The 24047-nt window shown below is 41.9% G+C and overlaps 1 protein-coding gene across 3 annotated transcripts in view; it reads right to left on the bottom strand.

The window, feature by feature from the left end:
• Positions 1-24047, bottom strand: part of ITSN2 (intersectin 2) — a 121303-nt gene that overhangs the window by 51043 nt on the left and 46213 nt on the right. For all 3 annotated transcript variants that reach the window (XM_075201354.1, XM_075201353.1, XM_075201355.1), the window contains 15 exons: positions 23767-23863; positions 22616-22758; positions 20884-20947; positions 18207-18344; positions 16167-16246; positions 14418-14680; positions 13658-13807; positions 12714-12854; positions 10999-11086; positions 10323-10471; positions 6311-6444; positions 5010-5620; positions 4349-4470; positions 2712-2890; positions 585-732 (listed from right to left, as the gene is read on the bottom strand). In XM_075201354.1, the coding sequence (XP_075057455.1) occupies positions 585-732; positions 2712-2890; positions 4349-4470; positions 5010-5620; positions 6311-6444; positions 10323-10471; positions 10999-11086; positions 12714-12854; positions 13658-13807; positions 14418-14680; positions 16167-16246; positions 18207-18344; positions 20884-20947; positions 22616-22758; positions 23767-23863 (2507 nt within the window). The remainder of the gene's footprint in view (positions 1-584; positions 733-2711; positions 2891-4348; positions 4471-5009; positions 5621-6310; positions 6445-10322; positions 10472-10998; positions 11087-12713; positions 12855-13657; positions 13808-14417; positions 14681-16166; positions 16247-18206; positions 18345-20883; positions 20948-22615; positions 22759-23766; positions 23864-24047) is intronic.

Raw genomic sequence — 24047 nt, 5'->3', positions numbered from 1 at the left:
TTGTATCAGTGTATTATCATTCAGCATACTACCCCATGTATCAGTATATTATCATTCAGCATACTTCCCCTTTTATCAGTGTATCATCATTCAGCTTACTACCTCTTGTATCAGCATTCAGCATACACAGTTTGGCACCATAAACATATTTACACATATGGGATCCTTTTATCTAGAAAACAGCTTTCTAGGGAGTTTAGATTGGTTGGTGATAATGTCACACACACACACAGATATGATCACCTAGTGTAGAGGAGGGCTGCTTAGCAATTTAATGATGAGGTAGACCGTCAGATGGGGAAGGGTAATATAAAAGTATAAGTGTAATTACATTTTAAGCACGGTGCTCCAAATTCTGGAAAAACCACTTTTCTTTTAATCAGAATCTTTGTGAGTTTTAGTTTTCCGGATATCATACCTCTAACTCGAAATGGTCCTTCCCCATCATCATCTATGTCACAATTACGGTCTCACTCAGTCTGCTAATTGTTCAACAAACATTGCAAGTTCATGTGTCAGTATGAAAGCAGATCCAGCACAGACAAAGCGACACGGATGTCAGGACACGTGTTACAGACACCTACCTGACCATGGATGGGAGAGATGGAGCCTGGGGAGACGCAGGAGGTAAACGCAGATGTTTTCTGCCATGTGGAATTCACGTTAAGGCTGGAGAAAGGTAGATTCTGATACTCCATATCCCTCTCAGAGGGCTTCGTTGGTGAAAGTGGCCTGAGAAGTCAATAAGAACATTGTAAAACAAATATTTTCCAAATATATTAGCCAGATGATCATAGCATTTTCATCTACATCATTGGCGTACAGAAGTAGACTTGTAATTAGACATTAATGTATAAAAATTCCCTGTAGTTATGTAGCCAAACTATATTCCTAAGATAAACTAAGTGGTTATACTAAATTTATCCTGGACATTAGCTGCCCCTTTATTTTAGTCCAATCCAAAAGCCGTTCAGTAGGGTGGTGCTTCTCTATCTTTCACAACTCGGAAATAGAGAAACGCAAGGCAGAGCAAGCACTATGTGTGATTCTTGTAGTCTCAGCTACAGTTATTGAATCTAGGAGCAGCAGAATATAGACATACAGGGTTGGTAGGGCAGCGTCCCACATTGGCTTCGGCAACAAAGATTTAACATTGGCTGAATAAGTCTTTTTTTCTCTTGTTCAGCCATTTGGGGGACACAGACATTGCTCTGGTATGTCCCAAACGCTTCATACCATAAAGAAAGGAATGACCCTGAAGAGACCAGCACCAGAAATACCTTCCTGCTTAAAGCAGTAACAGTCACCTGGAAATCTTAAGTGTCTGCAAGGATGACCCAGTGGTGAAGCTGATATCTGTTCAACAGCAACCCTCTACTACAATGACAAACTACAGTATGACCATTGTGATAAGGCAGCTTGTCCACCAGAACTGATACAACGGACATGATGGAGGACACTCTCCTTGTTGAAGGACTTGCCAAGAGTAAGAGGGCCTTCCAGGAGGACCTAGAGAGAAAAGCGAAGTCCAGTGGCTCATAGGTGGTGACTGCAGACACTATTAACACCAATTTCAGATGCTAAGTTTGATCTCCTGTGAGCGGCCAGAGATTTCTGAAGAAATGTTAGAAAGAACCTGTCGTTACTGAGATCCTCATTTTACCCAGAGCCTTGTACACTCTGATGGGTCAGGGAGAAAGTATGAAATGTCACACCTGCACCATATGTTAAATTTCGGCTGCAGAGACGGACTTAATCTTACACCCAGGAGGCTTCCTCCTAGGTCACAGTTCACCAGCGAGCATAGAGTAGCTGTAGGAGGAAGCTCCCAGGAGAGAATACGATCTCGTCTCTGCAGCCAACATTTTAAATTTGTATATGGTGCAAGGAGATATTTTATTTCCCTTGTGGCCATACGGTCATCACTGGAATATGGGTACTTCTGACTGCCATGTGCAGTATAGATGGAGGGGGCAGTGAAGGACCTTGGAGTGGCAACTTAAAATGCAGGGACCCAAGGTAGCAACAGAGATGGACTTCTTCAAGCACACTAGGCCCCCAATTGAGGAGCTGCCAATTATGTTATCCATATAGTAAAGGGGGATGCAATAAAAACCAAATCGGTCCTGGCACCAGCTACGGCTCTGCACCGCGGCCTTGGGCGCCAGCTACGGCTCTGCACCGCGGCCTTGGGCGCCAGCTACGGCTCTGCACCGCGGCCTTGGGCGCCAGCTACGGCTCTGCACCGCGGCCTTGGGCGCCAGCTACGGCTCTGCACATTAAACCTGCCAACTAAGGATAAGCCTGCCAACTAGGGATACGCCTGCCAACTAGGGATAGCTCCACCTGGCAGCTGTTGTTGAGTGAACCTGAGCTGAACCGAAGTTGCTGTGCAGGTAGATGTAGCCAGCTCCTACATGTATCTCAGTCGAGACTGTGGCTTAGGACTGACGTACAAAGGGAAGGTAAAGGTGGGGAGTGTACTTACAATAGAGGTGTCTCATAGCAGTGGTAGGGGGTAAGCTGGCATAAGAGGAGCGGAAGTTTCCACTTGTTGGTGGAGCTTAGCTCCATAGTGATGTCTGTGTCCCCAAGATGGCAGAAGAAGCAGGAAACTTCCCCTTGATAAATTTTCCCTGATTAGACCAGGTAAGAGCTATGAATTTCCATAGGCAGTTATGGTCATGTACATAGTCATCAGTCTTTCTTACTTGGCGGATGGTGAGGTAGCAGACAGGGAGATGGTGGGGGGCAATATGGCCTTCTTCGGAGACAACGATGATTTCTCAGCCTCTGCCATTTTTTGGGCATAATTTGATGGAAACCAGCCAACATTTCCCTTAAGGCAGCCATACAACCAGCCTGGCTCACCGGTATTCTTCTCATCCACCTGGTGGTGACAGAGAGAGATCAGTCACCTAAATGATGCCGTTCCTAAAGCCGCTGACACCTAATCACTGGCATAGAATCAATGTGAGAAATCATGGAATTATTTTTTGGATGTTAAAAAACACAAACAAAAAAAAACAACAAACCCCCAGTTTCTAACTTTGCCAGAGATACTGAATATCTCTTGCTGATAAGTAGACTGTAAAAGAAAAAATAAAATATTGAATAGTCAAATTGGTGTCCTAAATTCTGATGCCACGTAACTAGGCTTCATCAACATATGTGGGCCATAATACAGTATTGTGTGTTTTTTTTTTTTAATTAAACTTTTTGACTACTAAATCATGTGTTCCTATCCAATACCAGATGGCCATTAAATGGCTGAGATTTTATGGAATTCTAAGTGCGGCACAAAACTACTGTAAGTCTACTATGGCAGTACTTCTAAGAGCTAATCTTTAATAAACGTACTCCTCTTACTACAAAACACCATTTCTCTGGGGGCAGGATCAGAGGAAGGGGTATGCACACAGGTACTTGTTACCAATGTTTTGTTTAATGAAATTGAAAACATTTAATTCCAAAAATGGTTAGTGTCTCATGTAAAACTCACACTGCCCAGTAGGCAGGATATTTGGTTTATTCTCTCCTAGCCCATGTCATGCTCTAAAAACGAAGGGACTCATGCAGAGTTGGACATAAACCAGTTTCTTTAGCATAAAATATGCAAATTTGTACTGCCCACAAATTACATAGAGTAGTGCTTCGGGCTTTTTGCAGATCTGAGACGTCCGCCGCCTTATGCTTGGAAAGTCTGTTTAACCCAGCCTGAGAACAGTAAGGTCATGTTATTAAGGCAGACCCGCATGGAGCCACAGGTACCACTGTCAGTAGCTGTATCACTTGTAGGTGTCCGAGTTCACAGATGATGACGATTGTTGCCAGCGCTAGCTAGCAGCTTATGATTGGCTGATTGGACTCTGAATCTAATAGGTGCTTTTTCCCCTGGTCGTGCCTGTTTTATATGATTTTATGGGCATATGTTACAATGAATCTTTTGCTACTTTCATTAGAACATGAGGATAATACCAGTTGTAATACAGAGGATTTTTTATTTAAAATCAAACCTAGCAGCGAAAGCATTTTTTGCTATCAAAACAAATGTTATAAAACGTTTCTTGTGCTTATGACCCGGTTGGGTGTAAGTATCTGCTGTAAGCCGTACATGAACCTGGCACATATACTGCTGGTGCAGAGCCGGATGTCTCTCTGATCGCCTCCGATTCAGCATATGGGAGTAAATACACTATATTATATGCAAATGTGTAAAGCATCAAGTAGCAATGGACAAAAGGTGCTTCTGACATTTGGTAAAAAAAAAAAAATACGAAGACATATATTATAATTTACTATTGAAGAGTTTTCCAGGGTTCATAATCTGTGAGCAACGCAACTTTACCTGAAGTACATCGCCAGCACTAAAACCAAGCTCATCTGCATTTCTGGCCTCAAACGGATACAGGGCTGTGTAGTTCACGAACACGGCGGACTTTCTGCTCTCAGCGGCTCCAACAGCAGTGGCTGGAAAGTACAGAAAGTATATTACAAAGGGGAGACCTTCATACCAGCTGTACTGTGCATCTGACCACATGGAGGCAAACGTACAACAGCACCGAGGTTTATTTACGGACGATCCCTAAACCTGCACTAAATAAATAGCAAAAAGATGGTCATCTGCTCTCAGGGTCCAACTCAGCCCCCTACACCAACCTGAAGAAAAAAAAGGAAATTAAAAAAAAAAAAATCAAAACTGCTGCCTCCCAACTTTCGGACACTTTTGCTCAGCCTGTATTAAGGAAATAAATAATGCAGGACTATTCTTAGTCTGTTACTGTGCAGAATATCAAATAAAGGGGAATATCCTGCAGATCTCTAGTAACCAGTGTACTGATTATTAATATAAAATGGGGAGACATAACAGGCAGGTGAGGAACGTATGAGTTAGAGGCCTGATCATCAGAAAACAGGAGACGTCTTCCTGCAGACTGGTAACCACAGCCAATACGGTGGAACAGGGACTATGTGGGCACACACACATGCAGAGGTATGGTGGTGTTTACCTTCTCTCCCTTTATCGATGCTTCCATGTTTCCCTCCAATAAATTTCAGTTTGTCTGCAAACTTCTCATCTAAGTTGAGTTTGGAAAAGCGCCTGACTGGGTCACTGCTGGTACTGCTCTCCTTCTTTCTCTTCTCCTCCTCTAGTGCTCGGCTTTTTTCCTCTGCCTCTCTTTTCAGTTGTGCCACCTTGTGTTTCTCCTCTTCTTGTTTCCTCCTCTGTTCTGCTTCCCGCTGAATCTCTGCCCTCTTCCTCTTCTCTTCCTCCTCTCGTTGTATCTCTGCCCTCTTCTCTTCCTCCTCTCTTAGCATCTCTGCTCTTTTCCTCTTCTCTTCCTCCTCTCGTTGTATCTCTGCCCTCTTCCTCTTCTCTTCCTCCTCTCGCTGTATCTCTGCCCTCTTCCTCTTCTCTTCCTCCTCTCGTTGCCTCTCCTCTGCCAGCTTCTGTTGCTGGGACTCCCGCTCCTTAAGCCTGGCCGCCTCTTCCTCCGCCCGCTGCTTCTCCAGGAGGATCTGCTCCTGCCGCCGCTCGTGCTCTAGTCGTTTCTGCTTTTCCTCTTCTTCCCTCTTCACCTTCTCCTTCCAAAGATTCTCCTTCTCTTGTTTGGCTTTCCTGGTGGATACAGAATTCATTTCACAAGTCTGTATCTAAAGCATAATTGTGTCAGGCAAATTGTAAGCAATGAGAGTATCAGCTAAGTGATAGTCTTACAATTCCGATAACTGGGTTACGACAGGATAAACTGACAGTCACTGTATTTAAGAGGTGACATTAAAGAGGGCTATATATATGATCTTATACATACAAAGTGCCAGTCTTATAATACCTGCTCACAGAATGTGTCAGGAAAGTCTGTCAGTCTAAAAACTCCTTAAAAATAGGCTGTGAAAGTGAAGATTGTTAGTCTTACAAGCCATGCACTGAATTTGACAAGAACGTGCCTGTAATGTGTCAGTCATACAACAATTGCATATAAGAAGGGATTGGACAGTATGTCGGTCATACAACAAGTAAATGTTTTGACCAAAATATGAACTAATACCTCATGTTTTCAATGTGCTAGATACCCAGATATGCAGTGTAAAGGATAAGCGCTGACAACTGTCTTTGTTTTCTTGTCAAACAACTGCGCAAAAGAAGGGATTGGAAAGTATGTCAGTCATACAATGCCTGTACATAATAAGTGACAGGACAATGTGTCAGTCATACAATCCCTGCACAATAGAAGGGATTGGACAGTGTGTCAGTCTTATGACCCCTGTACTTGGAGATTGGTACCCTGCAGAAATGGCGACGTGTTACCTTGCAGCCTCCTCCTCTTCCTTCTTCTGCGCCAGCTCAGCCTTTCTGCGCTCCACATCCCTCAGTTTGTCTTGCTTGATTTTTTGCAATTGGTGAAGAGCCGTCTGCTGTTTGTTAGAACTTTCTCTCAGCTCCTAATCAAGGGGTAAAAAAGAAAAAGTAAAATCAGACAAAGTCTCTGTACAGAGAGCGAACCAAGGACGGGGGCCATCATTACACAATGGAGAGCTGTGCCTGATGAGATGCACTGACATGACTGCACGTGGGTAGAAGAGACTCAACATACAAGGTATGAAAAAAATACAGGAATACACCGTATCTACTAAGCACAAGAAATGTGGCCTATGTTTTGCCCTATAGTTCTGTTCTAGATTCAGAAGAAGATGTTGCGTCCCCTGTTACCAACAATATCTGTTGTAAAGCTATTCCTGCTGAATAAAACAAGGCTGCAATCACTGATACGTGACCTCCTGTGGAAAGATACCAACAACAGATTTGTAAAGTACTTTTCTTTTATAGCCTGGAGATGGCGCTGTTTTTACTACTGTCTACAAAGAGGTATATCCACAAATTACTTTCTATACACAACACTGCAACAGTGACACCTGGAGGCTAACAACAGACACTGCACACTATTAAAGTCCAATAAAACACAGAGCAGGAGCAAAACAAATATTGTGAAAGTATGCAATACTGTGTAATAAAATATATTGCAAAGCCCAAGTGTATTTTACTATAGTTAATATATGAAAAAAAACCTACATTGGCGATACCATCACTTTGACCAGTCCCCTACATATGTTGCAGGCTGCCAATTTTTGTGTTGAACCAATATCCATGAGGATGTGGGGAAGATGAAACCAGCACACAGTACGTCAGGACTCTTGAACACCTTCCAGGTTTACATTTGCGTTTCCCACGTGTGTCCATTAGCTCTATATATCCATCCAGGAGCAGCAAGTGCCCTCTCACCTTATGAAGTATTCATTAATTACCCAGAACATGGGTTATTGCTTGTGATTACATCACATTGTATTGATGTGTTTGTTACCAAGAAGAACTTAATCTCTTTAGTATCTAATCATCTTCAAAGTTGTGTAGCACACAAACAGGCCCTATGTACATCCAATAAGAGGACTTAAAGAGAATCACTCACAAGTATAGGACTGGCATTTGAAGTATTGCATTGTGCACCCTCTTATACAGTCTCCCCCCAAAATGGTTCAACACCACTGTACCAGCTGTTTCTCATACCACAATCAACTAAGAATTATGAACATGCAAACCACAGCTCTGTGCAATCATCCTCTGTTAGACACTAACACAGCTCTGTCTGCAGCTCCCCTTCAGCTGTGAGGGCAAGCTCTCCCCAACAATGAGGGCCACTCGAGGGGTAACCTGCATGGGACCCCACAGTTCTGCTAGATGCGGGGTCAGGAGTGTTGAGCGTTTGAGATTAGACAAGACTGGTGGATGGGAGAATAAATCCATGTTGTAACATACAGTGAGTGTGGAGCTGGTCAGTGTCTATGCAAGTCTTAGATTGTCTCTTCCTAATGCAAATACATATTTGAGCATCAGAGTGAATTTTGTTTCATGACACACCGGCCATCCACTCATTTTTAATTAGTCTTAGTTTTAGTGTTACACAGACAAAACAGATGTAACATAGTAAAAAAAGAAAAAGTAAGAAAAAAATAAATAAATACACTTTTCAATAATTATACACGATTCGTTTCAAGCAGTTAGCAAGCCCCTAGAACTATGTGCTGGAATATATTACTCTATTTCTACTGTTTATTTTGTACTTCATATGTGTACATTTCTCTAGTGTAGGTAAAGTTAATTCTATATGTAATTCTAGAGTGCTCTCTTTATATCATTCACGGAGATGCTCTCTGTAATGTATAAAGGTTACTAGAATACTGTGTTGTACTAGAGTGCTCTCTGTATATTGGTCACTGAGATGCTCTCTGTAATGTATAAAGGTTACTAGAATACTGTGTTGTACTAGAGTGCTCTCTGTATATTGGTCACTAAGACGCTCTCTGTAATGTATAAAGGTTACTAGAATACTGTGTTGTACTAGAGTGCTCTCTGTATATCGGTCACTGAGACGCTCTCTGTAATGTATTAAGGTTACTAGAATACTGTGTTGTACTAGAGTGCTCTCTGTATATCGGTCACTGAGACGCTCTCTGTAATGTATTAAGGTTACTAGAATACTGTGTTGTACTAGAGTGCTCTCTGTATATCGGTCACTGAGACGCTCTCTGTAATGTATAAAGGTTACTAGAATACTGTGTTGTACTAGAGTGCTCTCTGTATATTGATCACTAAGACGCTCTCTGTACTATATAAAGGTTAGTAGAATACTGTGTTGTAAGATGCTCTTGTATAGGGTTAATAGAATGCTCTCTGTACATTGGCCACTAAGGTGTCCTCTGTATCTTACATAGATAACTAGAATGCTCTCTATTGTATAATGCAGGGTTTCCCAAATCCAGTCCTCAGGGAGCGCCAACAGTGCAGGTTTTCCAGATAACAAGTGATATAATTAGCACTATCTGTGACCATGTGTCAGTCAGTAAGGATTACAACTCTGTCGCAGCAAGGAGATATGGAAAACCTGCACTGTTAGGGCTCTATAAGGAGTGGAGTTGAAAAACACTGGTATAGTATATATGTTCGCTGCACTGTATATTAGTCTCTAGAACTGTCTTTGCATTTTACTTTGGTCAGATGGGGCTGTATTGTATTATTACAGTTCTGGCATTTATATCTACTTCATTGGCTTGTAAAACCACACTGACGTTAGACAATCATTTCACCCTCACTTACCTTACTCAGACTCGTTTTTGTATTGATTAGAAATAGAGCCGCAGACATTATTTTGCATAATCACATCTGCCTATAATTTAGCACCACACCATTTGTATGCAGCAAAGCAGTACCAGGCGCCCAGCTAATCAGCTGCCAACATTTCTGGCGGTTGCTGAAGGCATTTCAAGGTCTTCCGATAAGACACCAAGAAACCCAGGACCATAAACCACACTCACACCAGACATGAAGAAGCAAGAAATGGAAGAACAGGGAAAGATGGAAGAGCGGACCGGTAAAGAAGAGACGGAAATTGAATTAACCTTAAGCAAGAGGAAGAGATTGTTGAGACAGCTGAGGAGAGACAAAAGGCACTGCAGGACAGAGTCATCCATAGCCTCACACTGCAAGATAAGGCAGACAGAGAAAGTGGATTAAGTAATGCACTCCGCAGCCACTAGGGGGCGGCCAGAAATCACTGGGACCAGAGCAGGGGAAATACTGCAAATCAGAACACTCTTATTACAAAGAGGAAACATGAACACTGTGGTTTCTCTGATATCGTACGTTCATGCAAATCAATGAGTAGGCTTAACCCTGACACACAGTAACGTACAGGTCATCAAACATCTACAATTATACAGTGTTAAAGGGCTGGAAAAAAATATTCAGCCATAAAATGATTGAAAACAAGAAGAAGATGGTAAAATAAATAAAAAGTCTGAATTTGTTTTAAAAGTACATTTTGCCAATAATTAATGTATTACCGTCTGTATGCAAAGCAGCTTTAGGACCCCAGGCCCCAGAATAACAGGTTACAGTTTAAGGAGTAGACCCCTGGCTTATCTCTTCTAATCTACCTTACTTAGAGGTGTGACATCAACGTTTCATTTAGTCTAAATCGGAATCCAGAAGATTCCTGGTTGTTATTTTCTTATATTCAGAGAGGTAAGGCGCGCACAGATGTCTAAAACACGAGACATGACGTAACATGGGGTTTCAAGTATGTTACCAATATGTATTTCAGTATTATAAATAATATATTCAACCTATTTCATGGTCCCCTTTCAAGAGCACGGCTTGATTTTAACTTCAAGTTGTGTATGAGAGATCTCTTTAAAGGCCCCAAGATAACATTATTATATTATCTACTTTCCCCATGTACCGTCACATTGACATCATTCTTCCCCACCTTGATCTGGTTGTTGAATGAGTCCATCTCCAACAACTTAGCAGAAGTCTCCTTCTCCAAAGCGTCCAGCTGTTCCCGCAGTCTCTGGCACAGACCGTCCTTCTCCATGGCTTTCTTCTGGATCCCAAACAAACCAGAGCTTGAGCTATCTGTCGGGTAATGCAATCAGGTGTTATAGCATCTCTAGACTACGAGCAAACAGATGTACAGAGTACAGAGAGGGATCTAGTAGATCACACAACAGCAGAAAACAAGTCCTGATCCCTGAGAGTGTGAGGATTGCCTTCGCAGTATGGGAACACTGTCCTCTGGCAATGCCCTATGACAGTGTTGACTAACCTGTGACACTCCAGGTGTTGTGAAACTACAATACCACAAGTCCCTTTGCCAATAAATAGCAGATTATTGCTGGAAGGGTATGCTGGGACTTGTAGTTTCACAACACCTGGAGTGTCACAGGTTAGCCAACACTGCCCTATGACCAGAGTTGTATATTCCTCAGTGATCTCACTGGTTCCTAGTTAATTGAAAGTCTACAGTCTTACCAATGTCATCTCAGCCTACAGTATGGAGGTGACTCGCTATAACCACCTAGAGGTGAAGCAATGAATTACATTCAGGTTGGCAGTATTGTGTATTCAGGGATGAGGTGGAGAGGTGTGGGGAAATCACTCACCTGGAGCGTTGCCCTGCTGAATCTGTTTAATCTTCTCACTTAAAGCTTGCTTCTCGGGGACCAGGCTGCTCAGCTTATTTTGATATTCCTAGAACACAAAGTGATCTATGCATAGTCACAATATCATGACAGATACCCAAATCCCTTATACGCTTCACTGTGCTCCACATCCTCTGATCTTCCTGCTCCGACTAACAAATTCACAGCTCCATATTTACTACTCTCTATCCCAGGATAAGCCCTCACCATACTCTGCACTGCTAGGAAATTCTAATGTTATTACATATTGACCTTATAAAAGATATGTTAGATTAGAGTCCTCTTCATATAACCCACTTCTTCTCCTGACATCACCGTTGTAATGACACGTGTGCAAGAGAAGAGTACAACAGGTATTTTAGCAGTTTCCAAAACCCTTGACACCCCCCCCCCCCCCCCTTTCCTCCCTGCACCCATGAAACTGGGAGATGGTCATGCAGCGAGTCTGCAGTGCTGGAAATGGAGAAAGTCCATCCATAAAACCAAAAGCTCTAATAATTATTTGGAAGAAGCATGAAGTGAAGGAATCCTCTTCACAGCACAGTCGGACCGGGCCTACAGGTGACAGGGCAGGTGTGGATTGGTGTTTAGAAAGCTAAACTTCCCATTTTAGCCAAAGATGCTTAGAGGCACGAAATCATAGGGGCATAATTATAAATGCAGAGAAGCCTGGTGTCGGCAATAAACTTGCTTTTTAGACAAAGTCTACCTCCAGCATGTAAAATGCTTGTAATCTGGATTTCTAAATTCGACTTCTTCTTGCCTTATGCAGTGCTATAGAAGTACGGAGAGTTACAGGTTACTAAACCAGAAAAACGGGTTACACCAATATGAAAAGGCTTCTATCCAGAATACGACGATGGCTGACAATAAAACAAAATCAGTAATTCGATTAATCAACCATTACAAGTTTTCAAATCCCCTCTTTAAAGGGAAGTGTAATTCAACAATTATCTCTAATTGTGCCTAGACACATATGTTATCCCTTGCATAGGCCATGACCAAACTCAGGGGTTTCTGCCCGCTACCCGTTATTTTTGGTGCTATCGGCACCTGGCAACACAGTGAAGAGAAGACAAACAATGGCAACTCTACTGTATATTGTACTCTGCAAAGCAACCTACTAACACCTTCCTAGATCCGAAAATACTGGATTAGAGTCCACATAATGTCCTTAAGTGAAGTTACAGCCAGAAAATCTGCTCTATATAAGAAAAACTGTCCCCCCCTCTTATCCATAATCTGTTCTGATCAAATTCTCAAACTTTTACATATAAGATTGAATTTTTCAAAATAAACTTTTAAAAAGTAACCGCCACCAACACACACTGGGGGCGTCCATTCTGCTGGTGGAACCAAACGCCTGAGAATACATCATTGCACTGGAGCCCAATAATGGAGATATCTGGTAAATGTGCGCGGCTCCTAAACCTGCTGTTACTGAAACGTGTCCTACTGGCTGTAAGTCTAGAAGTGTCTCTGGAGCGTCGCTGGTTTGGCTGCATTCTCAGATGCATCGGCTGCAACATGGCGGCCTCCAGGGTGTGCACTCAAGAGGTACACAAAGTTTAATCATTTCTAACGTAGCAATGAGCTTGTAACTCCTGGTAACTGGATATAGACATTTCCATATATTGGTAGCTTTAGAGAAGTATCCCACAGTCTCCCCCCCGTACCTGCAGCTGCTGCTGAAGTTGTCGGATCTCTATAATTCCCAGGTCACAATTTCTATCTGCAGCTTCCAGCTCGGTTTTCTTCATTTTCTTCCTGCCTCGGATATCCTGGACCCTCAGTGTGATCTGCTGATGTTTCTCCTCCTAAAAATTGGCAAAAAAAACATTCAGGTAATGGGTAGTGTTTTGTGGAACGTTCGGAACCTCAGGTTTTCCTTAAGTTATAGTATTACCAATGACACTTTCCTCTCCCTGCAGTGCCCCTGGCACTCCCAGACAGATTACATGATTTACCAGTGGTGAAGCAGCAATGGGTGACCCGGTCTCTGCAGGTGTCATCATTACCAGTCTGAAATTTAGTTTGTTTTTTTCTGAACTTTACAGACAACTGGTAGATGACAAGAAAATATTCACCTGGTCTGTATCTTCCTATAGTCTTGGAGAGAATTTAACAGGAAGCACAAAAGGCGCGCAGGGGGTCTCAGGGATCAGAGCGCTTCTGGGGGCAAAGGTATCAAGCTGCGAGTTTCTGGCAGGTCTGTAAAAGTGAAGGTGTTGCCTATAGCAGCCAATCAGATTCTAGCTGTCATTTTGTAGAATGTACTAAATAAACGATAGCTAGAATCTGATTGGTTACTATAGGCAACATCTCCACTTTTCAAACTTGCCAAAAACTCGCAGCTTGATACATTTCCCACATGGAGTTAAAGGGAGGGGATGTTGAACATGAAAAAATTTATTTGGATAGACATCGTCTTTCAGGTTCTGAATATAAACAACAATCTGGGTTACAAAATACATAGTAACTGAGAACCTTTATCTCTCAGAAGATAAAAAATAATCACACAGTACAATAAAACCTAGACTCCGAGGGAAGTACCGACGCGTTCCACAATCTTCTTATTTCAAATGTGTGCTGGGACATAGGAGATTTACAATATTCCTACCAGCGCTTCCAATTCCAATTGTAAACTCTTCTTCTTAGACTTCAGCCTCACAATTTCCTCCTGCTCTCTGTTTCTCTGGTTAAACAGCTCTTGACGGCGGATCCGCTCCATCTCCTGCTGTCTCTGCCGCTCCAGCTCTTGCTTGGCTGCCTATGGGAACAGAGTAACACATTCTTATTAGAAACAAATGGAACCAGTTATGTAAATTAGGTGATCCTCATGTCTCAGCTTTTGGTTTTCATTGGCTCTTGCTAAGCCATCATGGAACACTACTATAAGATGTCATGTGACAGAAGTGTCCGATTCTGGCGTAGCAATGGTGGACAGCACAAATGGTGCTTCCTGCTAAAATATAGTCAGTGATGTCTGCAATGCTAAATATCTAAAGAGATTTTGCAATGCTGCACTGGCATCTTTAGTAAGTTACATCAGCCAAGACTAAATGTACATTCAGTATAAATGCCCAAAACGCGTCAGTATTAATTTGTGTCAGTGTCTGGGCTGGTGGAACAAGCAGATACCAGAGAGAGAAGCACAGGAGACTTACAATGGCTGCACAGCAGGAGGCGTTTGAGTGCACAGCTCAGCAGCTATTGAAGGAAGATTGTAGCAGGTCTGAAACATAAATATCTGGCTCAGAGTTTAGAAGGGGAACTTTCTCTCTTCTATTACAATGATTCTATGGGGATTCCACAACAGTGGAACACACAACGAGATATTTGCATTCATGGAGCACAGTAAATAAGCACCCGATACCAACCTCCCTCCTCTCGATCTCCTTCCTTTTCTCCTCCTCCCTCAGACGCTCCAGCTCGCGTTGCTGCTCCATGCGCCTCTCCAGCTCCAGCTGCTTCCTGCGCTCCTGCTCTTGGCGCTCTCTCTCCCTGCGCTCCTGCAGCTCTCTTTCCTTCTGAGCCTTCCGCTCGGCCTCCCGCTGCTGCTGCTCCAGCAGAACCTGCCGCCTCTTCTCCAGCTCCAGGTTACCCCTCTCCATGTTCTCTTTCCTCCTCTCCTCAAAGGTCACTATACATCATACAGCCAATATATTGGTCTTATTATTATTATGAATATTGTTTAAGAAATGATGTTTACTGTAATGTGTTTTAGACACCTATATATATGGAAGCTTGTGTAATGTGGAGCAAAAAATATACCTAAAATAACGTACGGTGTTTATATGCATTTAAACACAGAAGAGCAGCGACTAACTGTCTTCACTCTGGGACAGTGAACAGCCGCAGACTGTGTGGACGAGCTGAAAGTCTTTTAAATGCTGTAGATTGGCAGAGTCTTTCACAGATGATGGGTCGATAATGTCAAAACAACATAATGGACATGCTAAGCTATATCATTTGAGCTTTTTGCCCTTTCATCAGAACACCACGAATACACTCTTAAGAGTTGCGAGGGTAACTAAGGCTGCTTGCAAATGAAAGGAGCCAAATGTTTAAAGGATAAGACCCCACTCTGCTCTGTACTCTAGCTGCTCGCCAAGTTGAGGGGTGTCAATATCTGTCTCCTATAAATTCCTAAATTCCTCATTGAAGGGAATAAGAAGCTCATGAAGCGGGCAATCAAGACCTTCTCAGGCTATAGGATACACAGGAGAGTGCTTACAGCACAGAGCAGAGCCGTGTGGGGACATTATACACATCGGGAACTACGGCAGATCCAGGGGACCTCGCTGAACTCAAAACTCATTGTCTCCCTTTGTTTTGGATGGATTTCTTCTTTAGTTAAAGTTTACTATTTAACAAAGAGAAGTTGGATATATTAAGAGGAGATAGGACAGTAGCTTTAAACGTTATGCTTAATGTATAAAAAATTCTGGACTTATTTGTCATTTAAAGTCCCACTTGTGAAAGGTACTTCATGAAGCACAGTCTGAAGCCCAGAGATGCTGCAGACTTCTTATCTCTTTCTCTTGTACGAACCTCATTCCCTCTCTGGGATATATTATATCTCCCGTGTTGTGTCACCTCGTAGTGTCATCAGCAGATCATGACTTTAGCTTGAACACTAGAAGTAATTCCCTATAACAAACACTTTGACTACGCTCACTGTACTTTAACAACTTAAATGCTGCTTGCTGTATAGTGGTTTGACCAGCTTGATCTAAAAGGTTAATAAGTAATGTTAAAGTGTTTACAAAGGGATCTATTAATCACTTACCACCTGTTAAACGGCAGATATGATCAGCTTAATATGGAGGGAAATGTAACATATGTGAAAGGCTTCTCTAATGACACACAGGAAAGAATGACCGCCAGCTCCTGATTGGATGGCTGATCCAATCCTGTAACCTATGCAAAGGATCCGTCCTTTCCCCTGCTGCCCAGGCATCACTGTACGAGTGTTTGGCTGATAGTGACACATACATATACTAGGGGCGTGATACAACAACGCTGCGCCAAACACTGGCATCACATGACACTTGTGTCAGCCAATACCGTGCTTTTCAACCAAAAAAAGTTAGCATTTAAGTCACATAAACCCGGAATCTGTTCACCTGCTGACTTTTTCTGGGGCGGCTCCTCTTCCTGCATGTTCTGGTAGACTGGCAAGGTTCCGTTAATGGGGTCCCCACCTCTGGGAGGAGACATAACAAACATATATGATGTACCGAGGACATACTGGTAGGTATACTAGGTGACTATGTCTTATTTTCCTGGTGGAATACTTTTTATTTAAACATAAATATTAGCAATAATCCAGTAGCTGAATGAAGACTTGGTAAAAGAAAGGGGCACAGTACAGATATATACATTGCTAGTGCAGCTCCGGCATTTAACCACAATGGAGAAACAGCGCATGCTTAAAATGTAACAAGGGTTTGAAACTGAGGTGTTTAGCTAGATAATGTTTTAGGGACGGAATAAGCAGTAATTATGAATTAGGGTGCTATTATTGGGTATTAAATAATAGATATACCATATATAAAGTCTGTTCTCAGGTTCCGGCTAGGTAATACATTTCTCAAATAAACCATAATATAAAAAATACTCATGTAGAAGATTGCTTATTGCCTCAATTGATTTCCAAGGAGATTTTATATAATATATATATATATATATATATATATATATATATATATATATATATATATATATATATATATATATATATATATATATATATATATATATATATATCTTGAAGATGCAAATGTATTCTATCAGCTATAACTATTATTTCATTAAATTTTGGTTACAAAGCCCCATGAACAGACCAGATAATGTGCTTCTGGTAGATGGAATCACTACAATGTAACCACTTACAATGGTCTTTCTGCAGGAACACCATCAAGTCTTTTCTTTACACTTCTATTAACACATGCAGATCTGTACCATGCTTTTTGCATTGTTTTCCCACAGATCAATAAGGCAAATACAACAGTCCTAAAGTGATGCTACCTACAGATGTCAGTTCTTGTCCTACCCCCCATCCCTCTTTCTTACTAACAGATATTTAATGCTTCACTACTTACTGGCGAAAGGTCTGGGTTTCTTAAAATAAACCGTATTGCTCATCTAATACATAGAACGTGTCGGTAAGAAATAGAAACGCGTTTTACCGTCTGGTGTGACATCCGCTCCCCCTTACGGTGTGTGTGTACTTACCTTACCTTCCTCATATACCCTGCACAGCCCATGCTGTACCAGTAGTGATCTGCCTGCTAGCACTCCCGTCTCCTGATACCACTATCTCTAGTGAGCAGCAGCTGGCACCAGAGAAATACACGGAACTAAGAATGGTTGTCTGTGTGTGTAATCAGGGCTGGAGTTCCGTTAACAACGGCTGCTGAGTAGATAAACTGGAGGCTTAACCTCACACTGACATGACTTTATATTCTGCATCTGTGGAGCCTATAACCACAGTACAGAATATAGAACCGTGGTAGGACAACTGGCAACCTTCTTATCAGAACTTCCTACTAGTAATTTTGACGGTAAAAAAACGCATTGTGGGTCATTGTTACAATATAGCTTAGGTATGCCCTTAGGATGAGGGATTAACAACGGTTGATTTGTTACAGTAGCCTAAACTGTATGGGAACCTTAAATTAATTTTAGACATAATTGAGCACATGTATAAGCAGAAAAGGGCTCCCGATCTATATGTGATGAGGAGCCGACAGATGTTGAATGTGAAGGATGGAGGAAGTGGTTGGACAATGACCACATCTGACCGTATATGTGACCGTGATCCGCCTGTGCCACCATTGCTCTGTTAAACTAGACATCAGGCTGAGCGCTGATCTTGTGGATCAGGCAGTAATCGGGCTGACTGACAACAGGAGCAGACTGCACGATCATCCCAGTGTACGGTTAGGAAACTGCAGTTATTCTCTGCAAACTATGAAACCAGACTAATCAAAGAGCTACGAGGATGAGCATTAAATCAACTCAATAATAAATATTGTTTTGTAAATAAGACAATTTCAAATATATTGCACAATACCATAATAGGTACAATCATAATAGCAAAATAAAAAAGCCTAAAAACATTAATACAAAGTAACCATGTGCCATAACCAGGTGCCACTTACCGGAATGAAGGTGGCAAGAGATCTAGAGGAAGGGTTAGCGGGAGCGGCTGCCCGGCTTTTGCCATGTCCGTTAAATGCATGGCTAACACAAACTCATCTGCTTTCAGTTTTCCATCTCTGTCTACATCAGCGAGAGACCTATGAGGACAGAAGAGAAAGCAATGGTATATAAATATAAAACCACTAAACTGAATATTCCACCCGGAGGCTCCTCACACATATTTAGGACAGGATACTGATGGGCCCTCACACAGGCCAAATAGCGGATTCTGCACTGGTCTTGCCCAACACGCTGACTTTCTGCACAGCAAGACTGCAAAGCTGTCAATCAAACCGCCTGTGTGAATGGACGTGGACGAAATAGCGAGAAGTGGTCACTGAGGGCAACTGTAGCACTGTAGTGAAAACTACTGTACACTGTGCCTCATCCACAGTATACAAACAACTCTAGCCAAGAATGTTGGCAGAATTCCAATGATATACCCTATATAATAATTTTTACTCTCCAGATGAGTGACCGTGGCCGCCGTCACCTCTTCTAACCTAAAACATAAGTTGTTGTATCTTTTGTTTTTTTTAATACAAAACTGATTTCCACAGGCCCTGCTCTAAAAAAAGAAGGGCACCTGTATCCACGACCGGAAGGCTCTTTAATACTCTACTTTCTCCAAAAGGCTGGATAAATTCTAATAAGGCTACAAGAGACCAAAATAGAACAGCTCAGTCGCTGATTAAACATCTTGTTGTCTCCCATTTAAAAAAAAACAAACTGGATGGCAAAATGTGCTCTCAGGAGCTTAGTACACTTAATTGCATTGGAATCAATGTTTCTCCAAAATGGGGGGGGGGGGGGGGGGGGGGGGGGAAGAAGGTTGACCTCATCTTACATATGTACAACAGATTTCTTCCGAGAGTGCAGACCCTGCTGGTGGATATTGTGCGACATCACACAACATCCTCCAGCAGAGGGCAGTCTCTGGATCTTTTAGTACTGAATTAAAAACAAACAAACCAGTTAAACATGAAGATGATTAAAAAATAGGGGGAGAATTCACACAATATAAGACGGTTAGATGTTTGCTGAATGATTATAACACAGATGCAAATTTTCCACCATTCCCAGTCATTATCTACTGATTCCGAGATCTACATCTGATCTGTTATCACTCACGTTTTCATTTTATTACAATTTGATTAAAATGATTGTGTCGTAAGGGCAATTAAGGCACTTATAATAACATACTGTGTTTATACACACGCACACAGTATACTTAAGTACTTAAAATAATAAGATATTTTAATAAAATCAAATATATTATATGCTAAGAAAACACAATAGAAGATTTAAATTTGTAATAGAAAAAAAAACAAAAAACAAAAACAAATCAAATAAAGTTATTCCTAACAAAACATATGCATCCCAAACTTAAAAGTCGTCTTGGTAATAAAGGGGGGACCATCCGGTAGCTCACTTAAGATGACTTTAATTTTTGAAAGTCACAAGAGGCCTTTAACTGTCAATTTTAATTTGGTTTTTTTTATTGGCTGTTTATTGGTGGCAATTATCGACTTCAGACAAGGAAAAGCACCAAAATGCAAATTATACACAATCTAATCTGAAATGCGATGATATAATCGGTTTAATAAAAACACGTTGATACATATATTGGTGACATAAAACATGAAACCACATTGTTGTCGGCAATTCTGAAATCAGAATCTAGACATCTCCGTGTTCTGACATCGGGAGCCCCCCTCCCAATTAAGATGAAAGTCTGTTTTGTTGTACAGCATTCTGTAAATAACAGCAGAGGATTTCCCTAAACATAACCCACTTTCCTTCCTTTGTTTCTAATCAATCCTCTCAGTGCACACGACACTGCCTGTTCACATCCGGTCTTATGACTGGCGTTTGTGTCTACACAATGTGACCCATCTAACACTGCTTCTGTGTACAAAGTCTACAGGCCTACTCAGTGCAAAATAAACACAGGCAACGATTATATGTATGAATAATATCCGTATAAATGGTGAGTTCTGATGTCATCGTTCAGTGTTCTATAGAAAAACTAGTGTATTGTAAGGGCAGCACGGTGGCCTAGTGGTTAGCACTTCTACCTCACAGCGCTGGGATCATGAGTTCAATTTCCCGACCATGGCCTTATCTGTGTGGAGTTTGTGTGTTTGCGTGGGTTTCCTCCGGGTGCTCCTGTTTCCTCTCACACTCCAAAAACACATTAGTAGGTTAATTGGCTGCTATCAAAATTGACCCTAGTCTCTCTCTCTCTGTGTGTGTATGTTAGGGAATTTAGGCTGTAAGCTCCAATGGGGCAGGGACTGATGTGAATGAGTTCTCTGTACAGCGCTGCAGAATCAGTGGCGCTATATAAATAAATGATGAAGGGATAAAACCTGCCCTTATGCACATTATTATGGCAACTATTATCCTTTATATGGTCATAAATATTTCCTCAGAGGGTTCACACACCCCAATGGGTGCCTGGTGTACTATAAGGGGGTTTGGGGCATCTAAATGTCTGTGTCATCCTCTACACCAATAAGAAGATATCCACTCAGTATAATGGCTGACTAGAACATCAAAAGCAGATTCCAGATCATGAGACTACAATCAGACATTGACCAATAGGATGCCATGTTAGGAGGTGGCAGAACTCACCATATAGTAGCCAGCTGAGTGTGGGAGAGGTTGGATTGCACTAGCGCATTCTTCACTTGAGATCCTGAAAACAGGAGAACAAACTGCGTCAGACATTTCATACCCCCCCATATGTGACAAGGAAATCCAGAAACGGGGACAGATAATTAGCCCCCTAATACCATTATCTGTACCTCAGGAAATTATACTTCCTGATAATGGAGGTTAGATTGAGCATAGATATGAAAAGAATATGGTAGAGAGGGGTATTCAACTGCTGGGGATGTGGTGCTGGACATCACCGCTGCGCACACTGCTAGCTATTACGGTAGGGAATATCTGCTCATTTTTCCTCGCACTGAGCGGAGATTCCGGCCAGAACATCGGCGCCATGTTTCCGTGGACTTGCTGGAGACGCAAAGTGCTGAATTAAATCTCCACCTATCTATCTTGTTTCGCTGGAAACCTAAGAAAGGCGTCTTCACTTAGGAGGGGCAACTCTTCTGTTAGTAGGGAGGGTCTCTTTTTTTGAGCCAACCTTATCCTCCAATGACACTTCTCACGCTAATGCACCCTCACAATGTCACACTCACTCCTCTTGTTTCAACGGTGCCCCCTTCCACTTATAAATACAGACATTAGAGGGCTTACATTATCTACATTGTATGTCTCAGTTATATGTATGTCCTGTTTTCCCTAATACACGGCGCCTTACAAATCTACGATAATCTACGGCCTCCAAATGGTGCCATGCATTTAGGGTTTGTTCCTGTCTTCATACACTCAATTCACTAGTTTTAGAACGGAGGCTTTCTAATTCAATGCCCGAAGGGGGTAGAAGTGGGAGGTCTGAGTGGCATGTTGGAGCATTTTGGGTTGAGTGATGCAGGCGTGCCTAGGTCATTTTGGGGCTTTTTTATACTTGAAATTAAGAGTAATGTGTGGCCATGTAGAAGGACCTTGAAGGATTTTATATTGCCCATCACTGACTTAGGCTGCTGTGACCAATTAAACTAAAGTGGGAGAATTCCCCTGCGCCATAGACTGAATAAGGAATAAAATAACAAGTAGTGTGCATCGCTCTTGACCCGAGGGATTCCCCTACTTTAATTAAAATCATCACACCGGTTACTATATAGATTGTATGGAAGATGAATAAAGTCATTTGTATCTAAGCGACAATTCATACAGTCTGGAGTGTCTCTAAAGTCTATCCCTTAGAGCTGTGTTGGTTAACCCGTGACACTCCAGGTGTTGTGAAACTACAAGTCCCAGCATACCCTTCCAGCAATAAGCTGCTATATTTTGGCATGCTGGGAATTGTAGTTTCACAGGTTAGCCAACACTGCCTTAGAGGCCCATAGGGGTGTAATATATTCTATGTAATAAGTACATTTGTCTATGTAAGCAATTTAATAAAACCTTACTCACATTCTCCCCTATATAAAGTTACTACACTTCAGATAGGCCACTTTACATTTAGTCATTTCTGCCAGAGATGATTTTTTTTTTTTTATAAAACCACTTTGAAAAAAATAAAAAATCTAGAGTTAAGAAATGAGCCCATTTGTGGTCTCGTTATCCCCTTTTCAGTTTTTTAAATAAAAAGACAGGCTGTGAAGAGCCGCACGACAGAACTCTACTTCTAGGAGTAACGTGAGTAATGTGTAAGTAAAACAATATTCTAGTACAACATCCCTTTAACAAAAAGACTCCTCCCCCTTCCATGAGACTGACCAATACGTGCACTCACCTGTCAGGTAGCCACTCATAGACTTATCAAGACCATTAAACTTCTGCCTGTACTTCAACCTGGCTGACTGCGGCACAGCCCAGTCCTGACTGCTGGCCTTTGGGGAGTTGCCAGTCAGAGAAGTAGTTGACGAAGAGTTGGAGCTAAGCGAAATAGAAAAATAAATTTACATATACTAAAAGGGAATGTAAATTTCATGCCGCGCAAACATTTGCGACCAACAACATATTGAAAACACCATTTACAAAACTGATTATTTTTGTTTAGTATCTTTGTTTGAGGAAGCTTATAGGTGAGGCCCAGCATTGCCTTATTGTATGCCAGGGCCTCCCGTGACATGGATTAACATCCTGGGAGGCTGGTATAACCTCCTGGCACAATGCACTTTCTGACTAACAGGTCTCGGGATAAACGACCAGAGCTAAATTATCATGGTAAGATTTCAGAGTTTATTATTTTCTTAAATGTAGGTTTTACATTATGTCTCTTTTGCTATCTGACAGATAAATGAAGAGAGCTCCCTACAGTGAAACACTTACACAAAGTGACTTAGAGTTTGGCTTAGTTTCCAATTACCCAGAATGCTCTGCTACAGAGTGTGGGCAACGAAACATGAAGCAATCTTTTCTTGCAGCGTGCATTATTTCTCACTAACCAGAATCATTTGTTGCAGTGTCCACTATGCAAAGACGCGTTAAGAGAAATCAAAAGGTTACTAATCAGTTAATGTAGTATTAGTGCCAGGCTTCACTATAATGTGCTGTGAAACACATCACGTAACAGTGCATTAGGGAGGCTGGAGTCCTGCACGGCAATGCAGTCTGCAGACCCATCAAATATCTATGGACATCCTTTATTGTGGCACCGTAAAGCTCTCTTTGTAGCATTGGAGATAGGACACTGCAGCATGGAGGCTGCATGAAATCTTCTCCGTTGCGGAGAGACCCGTGCAACGCCAAAGGTGATTGGCTGAAGTCCTGACTGTAGGCTAGTGTCAGGACTGACGTAAATGGGGAGTACAAGTTCTTATTTACATTCACAAATATATACATAACGATTCCAATTACTTGACAGAGCTGAAGACCTATACAGAGAGAGTGGATATTCATTTACGACATGCAGTCTGTGTTAGTCTCAGAGGGGCTACATACCTGCTAGAGCCCAGGTCTATCAGAGACCGAGTCTTCTGCATACTGCTGCCGCCGAAACCTCCAGGCATGAGAGACATGGAACTGTTGTGAGGCAGAGCTGAAACACATTCATACAATCAGCCATATCCACAGAGATTGGACAATCGCACGTTATGTGCCAGGGGTGCTCAGGAATATTAACCTTCTGTAACACACAGACATTATTGTACACTACTCTCATCTGTGTAAGATCTGGGGTGAAGATAATGTGATTAAGGCAGATTCATAACCATAATTTTATT

This window comes from Mixophyes fleayi, chromosome 3 (assembly GCF_038048845.1).
Source record: "Mixophyes fleayi isolate aMixFle1 chromosome 3, aMixFle1.hap1, whole genome shotgun sequence".
Classification (NCBI taxonomy): domain Eukaryota; kingdom Metazoa; phylum Chordata; class Amphibia; order Anura; family Limnodynastidae; genus Mixophyes; species Mixophyes fleayi.
This window is presented reverse-complemented; position numbering and strand designations above follow the sequence as displayed.